We start from the raw sequence: 12,046 nt of genomic DNA, 5'->3' as shown, positions 1-12,046 counted from the left end.
GTTGACTTAATTGATGGTTGATTGATATTGATTGATATGATATTAATATTTCGATTTATATGGCATGCGAGGTGATTTTTTCTTATTAATTTCCACTTTTCAGTATTGGACTTAGCCAAACCTGAGATTAAATCTTGGGCAATATTGGTATAATGTTCAATACATGCTGGAGACACATTTGTTTTCTTTTATGCTTTTTAAAATATTGTTCAGCTTAAATATATATAGCTTTCCAGTTCGATTCGTGTTTTGTCATAAATTGTAAAATTTGAATAAATATTGGCCTTAATATGACTTTTCTGTTTACCCAAATGTAAGGATAAATTTAACATCTTGATGTTTTCTTCAAATTCGGAATTTTTTGTTAAATTACCTTTTGCAAAATATACTTTTTTTTAAGATCCTTAAGTCTTTTGTTGATTTTGTTCAGCACATTCAAGTCAAAAGGCTATAAATAAATAGTTATTACATATACCATGCTTAAAATATAAATGTATTACCTGTACGTTTGTTGTAGAGAGAAATTCATCAGTTGTTAAAAAAAGCTGCTTATTAAAAATGTAATTCTCCTGAATGAGTCCTTTCGATTTTTCATCATTAGAAAGCATCAATGCATTTTTGCTTGTGCCTAATAATTCTTTGTAAGTCATTATCAAAACATTTTTGTTAAAATTTAGCTTGGGGCTAATTTGCTCTTTCAGGTCTATTTTAGGGGTTTCATTTTTATATTTTAGTGTTTTATAAGGAAATCGGAAGGTTTTAGAGACATGGCTTATCAAGTTATAAGTCGCAACTTTTTTCCCATTGTGTCCAGCTTTTGTTTGGTTTTCTTTCCTTACATTTTTAAGCAGCCTTGTGGAGATACCATCTCCCTGAATATTAAAAAAATGGTACATTTTATTTTAAATTACAAGAATGTGTTTAACTGTTTTTACGTTTTTTTTTTTTTTAATTAAATTAAATTAAGTTCTCAGCCTTACCACAAAATGTATATTTGGTATGGTTGTTAAAATATAAAACAACAAAAAAAATCCAAGCTATGTCAAGCCGAAGTTTATATACCCTTGCAGCTATTGCAAAAATAAAAAAACATAATTTAAGCATCTAAATTTCGAATTAAATGAGTACTCATTAAAACGAAACGAAATCACCCAAATTATTAGATGGTTCCTATGGCAGCTATTTGATATTGTTTTCCGATTTGAATACAATTAAAAGATAAGTTCTGAATTATTAAACTATTTACATGCCGAAAAGAATTACAAACAAAAATTTAAAATTAGAGAAGATACAATTTCGTTTAATTTATTTTTTTAATATTCCAATTGTTCCGATGGGAGCTATTATGCTATAGTCGTTCGATCCGGCACGTTCTGAATGATATACTACCTGCAAAGAAAGATAAGTTTTGGGAAGGATTATTTCAGATAGATTTAAAATTGAGAGACAAGTTTGCGTAGAAACGGTCGGACAGACGTAAATACGGACGGACGGACATGGCTAGATCGACTCTCCTAGTGATGCTGATCAAGAATATATATACTTTATAGGGTCGAAAATGCTTCCTTCACTGCGTTGCAAACTTCTGACTGAAATTATAATACCCTCTGCAAGGGTATAAAAACGTGAATGCAGCTTTTGAAAAATAAAATAAAAAAAATTCTTATGTCAGTTATAGTATCTAGTTGTGACTAAAGCGTTAATTTTGTTATAAATCGTCAATATCATTAGCAAAGACAAGTAATGCTACTGAAATGGTTTAATAAGTTCTAAATTTTGAATTTCTTTTGCTAATAAAAAATATTCAAATGAAATGAGAAATAAAGCTTACTTCGGCAAACTGATGCTTGGCTTGGCTCATTAAAACGCATTTAGTCTAATGCGCATTTATTTACACAGGGCCATTAGGTTTAATCCGGAATTTAAAATAAATGTGGTAAATATATGCCATTAAAAGTACTCATTTTGGTTCATATCCTTAAAAGCTATTCGTCAGCTCAAATTCTGTTGGAGTAGAGGTCAAGACGTGAAACAAAGCACCCATAAGTTTTGTTTTACTTATAAAATACACAAAAGTTTGGTTCTATTTATAAAATGATGAAAAACTAAATGCAAATCTAAAAAAAAAACATATATGTAAACTATTTAATTACTTGCAAAAAAAAAATTGTTGATTTTAGGAAAAATTCCTTAGTTTAAGTAATATGGGACCAAACATGGCCCTAAAGCTAAGCCTGCCATATAAATTTTGAAAAACATGACCTAAATAATAACTTAAGGCCTTATGTAATTTTCTAGGTATTTTTCCATAAGACTTATTTTTAAGGCTATGTTTGGGAATTTGCGAAGTTTACATGCCTCTTAATGAAATGGAATGTCCACTCTCTAAGATATCTAAAATCAAAACATTTAATGTTGTACCACAAATACAACGCGTTACAAACGAAATTAAGTGTACAGATATGCTCAGAAAATCTCTACTAACATTATTTTTAACAGATAAGCCTGCACCTTTTACAAACTTTTATTTTGTTGTCCTGTGTAATTTTTGAATAAAAGTTACAAAATTGTGATAGTGTTTTATAAGCTTAAAAAGGCTACTTTCGTAATTTTGTATTTAAGTATCTTTAAAAAAAGAAAAAAGCAAAATTCGGCATACCTTTGCAGCTATTGCAAATTTCGATTTATATGCGTATATGTTTAAAAGCATTGAAGCTATGATTTTCAGCTAAATTATTTGATCGTTCCTATGGCAGCTATTTGATATAGTTTCCCGAAATGAATAAAATTAAAAGCGTAATTGTTCCCATGGGAGCTATATGAAAAAGTCGTCCGATTTTGATCATATTTAAACCGTAATTCTAGAATAATAAAATAATACTACAAACATAAAAATAATAAAACAGCAAAGTTATAATTTTTTAAATGGCTATGGGAGCTAAAGTCGTCCGATCCGGCTCGTTCCGACTTATGTATTACCTGTAATAGAAAGACAGCTTTTAGGAAAGATTCATGCAGATAGCTTTAAGCTGAGAGACTAGTTTGCGTAGAAACGGACGGCAGACGGACATGGCTAGATAGACTCTCATAGTGATGCTGATCAAGAATATATATACTTTATAGGGTCGCAAATGTCTCCTTCACTGCGTTGCTAACTTCTGAATGAAATTATAAGACCCTCTACAAGGGTACAAAAACAAAACAGTTTCCGTTCAGAACTTAATTGAAGAGGTTATTTCATTTAGTTGACAATCCCTAACGTGCATGATAATGCACTGTTTAATAATTGTCAATCCGGATTCTGGAATAGACTTAATGATTGTGTAAATATATGTTATAGTGGATTTGTCCAAATAAGTAACTGGGCCAAAGATAACGGTCTCATTTTTATAAGAGGAAAGCTAACACTGATTTCATAAAACCTCTAGTTCTGAATAACATGCCTATTGAATACGTTGAACGAGCTACCAACTTGGGATTTATTTTCAACATTATGCTGAGCTGCAGATATCACGTAAACTGAGCTGTTGGAAAGACGTATGGATCAATCTCTTCTGTTCAAAACTTTGTTGGAAATCAATTTGGCAATATACTTCTCACGGTGTCATCTCTATCATCGATGACCTCTAATTCTCATCGCTATTTTCTATTCGTCGCGAGTCTTTACAAACAAGTCGCATCATTCAACATCCAAAGTTCTGTATTATATTCCATTTAATAAACTAAACCATATAAACAAAATCTCAACAGGTTATGAGCACTTCCACTGCGCCAGTAAAAAGTCAAGTCAGGAAGTTGCAGAAATTAGAAATTGTGATGAAATTTCATCTAAAATACAAACAGACTTTAAGTGTGGCGACGAAGAACAAGAGAACAAAAAAGGAAACAGAAGATTGTGAAATTCGCTTGATCGTTGCTTGTGTATCTTGATCGTTGCCTATGTAGCTTCGAGATACCGTTGCTTGTGTAGCTTTGTGGTACTGTTGCTTGTGTAGCATAACAGAAATAACATTAAAATGAATATTGTTAGTGTACCCTTAGAGCCTTTAGGCAAAGACAATTTTGACACATGGAAAATACAAATGCAAACACTGCTGATCAAAACGATTCTTGGAAATACGTGAACGGGACGCATATAATACAAATGAAAATCATGCGCGATAGGTAACGAAGACGCAAAGGCCAAATCTGACTTAATTTTGGCCATGTCCACATCAGAGTTAAAGCAAATAAAAAACTGCGAAACCTCTTATGATATATGGAAAAAGCTTCATAACATTCTACTGGTCCAGCTCGCAAGGCTGCTCTTTTAAAATCACTGATTCTTTTAAAAATGGGTGCAGGCGGTGACATGAAAGTCACTTTGATACATTTTTGATATTGTGGACAAAAAAAAACGAAGTGAGCTTGTGAACATTGATGATTTGCTGTCAATCTTGCTACTGTATAGCATCCCAGAGGAATACGAACAGTTTCGAGTAGCGATCGAAACACAAGAAAACTTAGTATCGACCGAAGTTCTAAAAATCAAAATATTAGATAAATAACAGAAATAAGAGCGAATCGACCCAAGATGCACTGTTTGCAAATAAAAATATATAATACCACGCAGACCTAAACTAATATACAATCAAGTATTTGCAGCCCCAAGCGTCACACCCGATCCTGTGCTGGAGACTGACGATGAAGACGAACTTTTCGAAGCCACCTCGCTCGCCTCAAATTCAAATGAATTAACTGCAAGTGAAGCTCTTAAAAGCCCAAACGTTGCCGAATGGAGGGACGCGTTGATAAATGAGTATAATTCGTTGCAAAAGAATCAAACATGGGAAATTGTCAACCGACAGAAAAATCAAAAGGTCATCGAAACGAAGTGGGTCTTCCGAACTAAATACCTACCGAACGGGATGATTAGCTGCCGCAAAGCTCGACTAGTCGCAAAAGGTTTCACTCAACGATAAGGGATTGATGACAACTAGACATTTTCCCCGGTTGCTCGAATGAGCTCAATACGAGTCTTATTAGCTATATCCGTTGAACTCGGGCTTGACGTTCACCAATTTGACTTTAACAGCGCTTACTTAAACGGGGATATTGATGAAGAACTTTTTATGGATTAAAATTAAGTGGTCGACAATGGTACAAGAAGCTTGACAGCCAGCTCAAGGAAATGTACCTCATGTCACTTGCAGCTGATCCGAGCGTATAGCTAAAACGAGAATAAAATGGCGTCCTTCTCCTGTCTTTGTACGTTGACGATCTGGTAATTGCAACCAATGATCCCCGAAACATGAATTATTCATTAGTCATTATTCCAAATGAAAGATTTAGGTAAACTGTCGTACTGCTTGGAAATTGAGTTTCAACAGAGCAAGGATAAGACACAATTTTCCATGGGCCAATCAAAGTATATTGCAGACATGTTAAAACGATTTAACATGGAGAACTGCAAAACAGTAATTACGCCAGTAAACACAAGGGAGAAATTGTCTACCGAAATGTGTCCAACATCCCAAAAGAAAAAGACAAAGTTTCAAAAATGCCGTACCAGATTTTAGTTGGCTCCCTAATGTGGCTTGCTGTATCAACACGCTCCTATATCGAATATGCAGTAAGTGCCCTAGGTCAATACAACACCTATAATGGAAGGCAGCAATGGATCGCTGCTAAAAGGGTACTCCGTTATTTGAAAGGCACTCAGAATCATTGTTTAATATACAAACGAAGCGCTAAAGAACTGGTGGGATACGCTGATGCTGACTGGGCTGCCAATATTGACGATCGCAGATCTTTTACAGGATATGTATTCAAAATTTCGGGTGCAGCAGTATCTTGGGAATGTCGGATGGGTCGCACAACAGCGTTGTCAAACACAGAGTCAGAATATATGGCACTATCTGACTCGTCGAAACAAGCTGTTCAAGTCCAAAGTTTCTTGCAAAAAGTTTTGGGTAATCTTAAAACCACTGTAATTTACAACGATAATCAAGGAGCTGGCAACTGACGCGTAATCAGATATTCCACAATCGCACAAAGCATATTGATATTCGACATCACTTCATCCGAGACCTAGTACAAAGAGGTGTCCTCCTTGTAGACTACATTCCAACAATTGAAATGCCAGCAGATGTTTTAACAAAAGGTTTTGGAGCACAAAAGCATGACACTTGCAAATAATAAATAAACCAAAATAACTAAATCTCAACAAACTTTCTGCACACAAGCATACGTTTCTTGCTTGCCAAATCCTGTCTGGTCCCAACGCTTTTTATGGAATTAAAGTATTTGCAAACTGTGATTCAACCAGCCAACACAAATATAAAGTGGATTCATTTTCTATCTGCACCGATTTGCTCATGTCGCTAGATTTGAACTTTATTTGGCAGACTGGATGGAAAAGAGAGTGTTAGCTTTCTTACAAAAATTAATTTTAATTAGAGAACCAAACTATCTTTATGAAACACTCACTTCGCGAGGAGCAAACATTATTATTCAAATAAGGCACAGATCCCTGCTCCCTGAATGGCAATGTTTTATTCACGCAATAAGGTTATGGAAGCAACTTCCAAACGATTTAAAAAGTATTAACAGTGCCACCCAGTTTAAGACAAAACTAATTACACACATTCCAGAATTAAATATGACATAAACTAAAACTTAGAGAACCTAGCTTTAACTATATTATATGTAGAATTAAAATGTTTATAAAGTAATTTAAGCCTATTGTTTTTAAAACTTGTCCTGTGTGACTAGCGCATTAAATTATAAGTTTTTTACTTGTAGTGTTAGGAGGGACTTTATTAATAACAAGAAAGGAAGCAAACTTCGGCAAGCCGAAGTTTATATACCCTTGCAGCTATTGCAAGAATTAAATATTTTTGAAAACATTATAATTATGATTTACTTGCGTATATGTCTAAAAACATTGAAGCAATGATGATTTGCAGCTCAATTATTAGGTAGTTATTTTATATCATTTTATTATTTCTATGGGAGCTATATGATATAGTCGTCCTCTTTTGATGAAATTTTAACCGTAATTCTGAAATATTTATCCATTACTATATGTCGAAGAATTTATAGAAAAATTTAAAAACACCAAAGTTATAATTTATAATTAACTTTTATGATTGTTCCTATGGGAGCTATATGCTATAGTCGTCCGATTTTGATGAAATTTAAACCGTAATTCTGAAATATTTATCCATTACTATATATCGAAGAACTAAAAAAAAAATTAAAAAACAGAAAAGTTATAATTTTTTTTCATTTATTTTTATGATTGTTCCTATGCTATAGTCGTCCGATTTTGTTGAAATTTAAAACCGTAATTCTGAAATATTTAACCATTACTATATCTCGAAGAACTAAAAAAAATTAAAAAACAGAAAAGTTATAATTTTTTTTCATTTATTTTTCCGATTGTTCCTATGGGAGCTATATACTTTAGTCGTCCGATTTTGATAAAATTTAAACCATAATTCTGAAATATTAAACCATTACTAAATGTCGAAGAACTAATAAAAAAATTTAAAAACAGCAAAGTTATAATTTTTTTTCATTTATAGTCTATAGTCGTCCGATCCGGCTCGTTCCGACTTATATACTACCTGCAATAGAAAGACAACTTTTGGGAAAGTTTCATGCAGAAAGCTTTAAAACTGAGAGACTAGTTTGCGTAGAAACGGACGGACAGACGGAGAGACGGACAGACGGACAGACGGACATGGCTAGATCGACTCTTCTAGTGATGCTGATCAAGAATATATATACTTTATAGGGTCGGAGATGTCTCCTTCACTGCGTTGCAAACTTCTGACTGAAATTATAATACCCTCTGCAAGGGTATAAAAATAAATAAATAATTTAATAAATTAAAAAAAATTAAATTTAAAGAAACAAACGCAGAGTAAGTGCTAAATATCTCTTTTTAAATACAGGCACAGAGTGCCTGTAAAATGTTGGGAACAGAACATATTTAAAGAAGCTGTCAGTCGCCTAACTTGCGATGCATTTTTGGCAGCACTAAATAGATTTTTAACCAGAAGAAGAAATCAATTCGGATAGAAGTACAATTTTTGAAGGTGCTTCACAAAAATTGGATAGAGAATTCTTAAAGCTGTACAACAGAATGCAAGAGCTGCCTCAGAGATTAGAAACTGCAAAATCAATTATCATTTTATTCCGCTCGCAGAAGAACACAAATATTTATAAAGTATAAGATTTTGCAGCTCAATTATTCGATAGTTCTTATAACAGCTATACGATATTGTTTTCCGATTTAATAGAGTTAAAAGCGTAATTCTGAACTGTTCAAGTATTAATAAGTCAACGGAATTTAAAAAAAAAAATTTCAAAATAGAAAAGTTTCATTTAAAAAAATGGGAGCTATATGATATAGTACTCCGATTTTGATTAAATTTAAACCGTAATTCTGAAATATTTAATCATTACTATATGTTGACGAACTAAAAAAAAATAACAAAACAGCAAAGTTATGATTTTTTCAATTTATTTTTCCGATTTTTCCTATGGGAGCTATAGCTAAAGTCGTCCGATCCAGCTTGTTCCGACTTAAATTTTCATGCAAATAGCTTTAAAACTAAGAGACTAGTTTGCGTAGAAACGGACGGGCAGACGGACATGGCTAGATAGACTCTCATAGTGATGCTGATCAAGAATATATATACTTTATAGGGTCGCAAATGTCTCCTTCACCTGCGTTGCTAACTTCTGAATAAATTATAAGACCCTCTACAAGGGTACAAAAACAAAACAGTTTCCGTTCAGAACTTAATTGAAGAGGTTATTTCATTTAGTTGACAATCCCTAACGTGCATGATAATGCACTGTTTAATAATTGTCAATCCGGATTCTGGAATAGACTTAATGATTGTGTAAATATATGTTATAGTGGATTTGTCCAAATAAGTAACTGGGCCAAAGATAACGGTCTCATTTTTATAAGAGGAAAGCTAACACTGATTTCATAAAACCTCTAGTTCTGAATAACATGCCTATTGAATACGTCGAACGAGCTACCAACTTGGGATTTATTTTCAACATTATGCTGAGCTGCAGATATCACGTAAACTGAGCTGTTGGAAAGACTTATGGATCAATCTCTTCTGTTAAAACTTTGTTGGAAATCAATTTGACAATATACTTCTCACGGTGTCATCTCTATCATCGATAAACATCGCTATTTCCTATTCGTCGCGAGTCTTTACAAACAGGTCGCATCATTCAACATTTAATGTTCTGTATTATATTCCATAAACTAAACCATATAAACCAAATCTCAACAGGTTATGAGCACTTCCACTGCGCCAGTAAAAAGTCAAGTCAGGAAGTTGCAGAAATTAGAAATTGTGATGAAATTTCATCTAAAATACAAACAGACTTTAAGTGTGGCGACGAAGAACAAGAGAACAAAAAAGGAAACAGAAGATTGTGAAATTCGCTTGATCGTTGCTTGTGTATCTTGATCGTTGCCTATGTAGCTTCGAGATACCGTTGCTTGTGTAGCTTTGTGGTACTGTTGCTTGTGTAGCATAACAGAAATAACATTAAAATGAATATTGTTAGTGTACCCTTAGAGCCTTTAGGCAAAGACAATTTTGACACATGGAAAATACAAATGCAAACACTGCTGATCAAAAACGATTCTTGGAAATACGTGAACGGGACGCATATAAATACAAATGAAAATCATGCGCGATAGGTAACGAAGACGCAAAGGCCAAATCTGACTTAATTTTGGCCATGTCCACATCAGAGTTAAAGCAAATAAAAAACTGCGAAACCTCTTATGATATATGGAAAAAGCTTCATAACATTCTACTGGTCCAGCTCGCAAGGCTGCTCTTTTAAAATCACTGATTCTTTTAAAAATGGGTGCAGGCGGTGACATGAAAGTCACTTTGATACATTTTGATATTGTGGACAAAAAAAACGAAGTGAGCTTGTGAACATTGATGATTTGCTGTCAATCTTGCTACTGTATAGCATCCCAGAGGAATACGAACAGTTTCGAGTAGCGATCGAAACACAAGAAAACTTAGTATCGACCGAAGTTCTAAAAATCAAAATATTAGATAAATAACAGAAATAAGAGCGAATCGACCCAAGATGCAGTGTTTGCAAATAAAAATATATAATACCACGCAGACCTAACTAATATACAATCAAGTATTTGCAGCCCCAAGCGTCACACCCGATCCTGTGCTGGAGACTGACGATGAAGACGAACTTTTCGAAGCCACCTCGCTCGCCTCAAATTCAAATGAATTAACTGCAAGTGAAGCTCTTAAAAGCCCAAACGTTGCCGAATGGAGGGACGCGTTGATAAATGAGTATAATTCGTTGCAAAAGAATCAAACATGGGAAATTGTCAACCGACAGAAAAATCAAAAGGTCATCGAAACGAAGTGGGTCTTCCGAACTAAATACCTACCGAACGGGATGATTAGCTGCCGCAAAGCTCGACTAGTCGCAAAAGGTTTCACTCAACGATAAGGGATTGATGACAACTAGACATTTTCCCCGGTTGCTCGAATGAGCTCAATACGAGTCTTATTAGCTATATCCGTTGAACTCGGGCTTGACGTTCACCAATTTGACTTTAACAGCGCTTACTTAAACGGGGATATTGATGAAGAACTTTTTATGGATTAAAATTAAGTGGTCGACAATGGTACAAGAAGCTTGACAGCCAGCTCAAGGAAATGTACCTCATGTCACTTGCAGCTGATCCGAGCGTATAGCTAAAACGAGAATAAAATGGCGTCCTTCTCCTGTCTTTGTACGTTGACGATCTGGTAATTGCAACCAATGATCCCCGAAACATGAATTATTCATTAGTCATTATTCCAAATGAAAGATTTAGGTAAACTGTCGTACTGCTTGGAAATTGAGTTTCAACAGAGCAAGGATAAGACACAATTTTCCATGGGCCAATCAAAGTATATTGCAGACATGTTAAAACGATTTAACATGGAGAACTGCAAAACAGTAATTACGCCAGTAAACACAAGGGAGAAATTGTCTACCGAAATGTGTCCAACATCCCAAAAGAAAAAGACAAAGTTTCAAAAATGCCGTACCAGATTTTAGTTGGCTCCCTAATGTGGCTTGCTGTATCAACACGCTCCTATATCGAATATGCAGTAAGTGCCCTAGGTCAATACAACACCTATAATGGAAGGCAGCAATGGATCGCTGCTAAAAGGGTACTCCGTTATTTGAAAGGCACTCAGAATCATTGTTTAATATACAAACGAAGCGCTAAAGAACTGGTGGGATACGCTGATGCTGACTGGGCTGCCAATATTGACGATCGCAGATCTTTTACAGGATATGTATTCAAAATTTCGGGTGCAGCAGTATCTTGGAATGTCGCACAACAGCGTTGTCAAACACAGAGTCAGAATATATGGCACTATCTGACTCGTCGAAACAAGCTGTTCAAGTCCAAAGTTTCTTGCAAAAAGTTTTGGGTAATCTTAAAACCACTGTAATTTACAACGATTATCAAGGAGCTGGCCAACTGACGCGTAATCAGATATTCCACAATCGCACAAAGCATATTGATATTCGACATCACTTCATCCGAGACCTAGTACAAAGAGGTGTCCTCCTTGTAGACTACATTCCAACAATTGAAATGCCAGCAGATGTTTTAACAAAAGGTTTTGGAGCACAAAAGCATGACACTTGCAAATAATAAATAAACCAAAATAACTAAATCTCAACAAACTTTCTGCACACAAGCATACGTTTCTTGCTTGCCAAATCCTGTCTGGTCCCAACGCTTTTTATGGAATTAAAGTATTTGCAAACTGTGATTCAACCAGCCAACACAAATATAAAGTGGATTCATTTTCTATTTGCACCGATTTGCTCATGTCGCTAGATTTGAACTTTATTTGGCAGACTGGATGGAAAAGAGAGTGTTAGCTTTCTTACAAAAATTAATTTTAATTAGAGAACCAAACTATCTTTATGAAACACTCATTTCGCGAGGAGCAAACATTATTATTCAAAT

At 34.4% G+C, this 12,046-nt stretch overlaps 1 protein-coding gene across 1 annotated transcript in view; it reads right to left on the bottom strand.

The window, feature by feature from the left end:
• Positions 1–398: 398 nt before the first annotated feature.
• LOC128265198 (uncharacterized) overlaps positions 399–12,046 on the bottom strand; it is a 57,699-nt gene continuing 46,051 nt past the window's right edge. The window contains exon 2 of the mRNA XM_053001061.1: positions 399–872. Coding sequence (XP_052857021.1) covers positions 441–872 — 432 coding nt within the window. The 3' untranslated portion in view covers positions 399–440. The remainder of the gene's footprint in view (positions 873–12,046) is intronic.

This window comes from Drosophila gunungcola, unplaced genomic scaffold (genome assembly GCF_025200985.1).
Source record: "Drosophila gunungcola strain Sukarami unplaced genomic scaffold, Dgunungcola_SK_2 000100F, whole genome shotgun sequence".
NCBI lineage: Eukaryota > Metazoa > Arthropoda > Insecta > Diptera > Drosophilidae > Drosophila > Drosophila gunungcola.
This window is presented reverse-complemented; position numbering and strand designations above follow the sequence as displayed.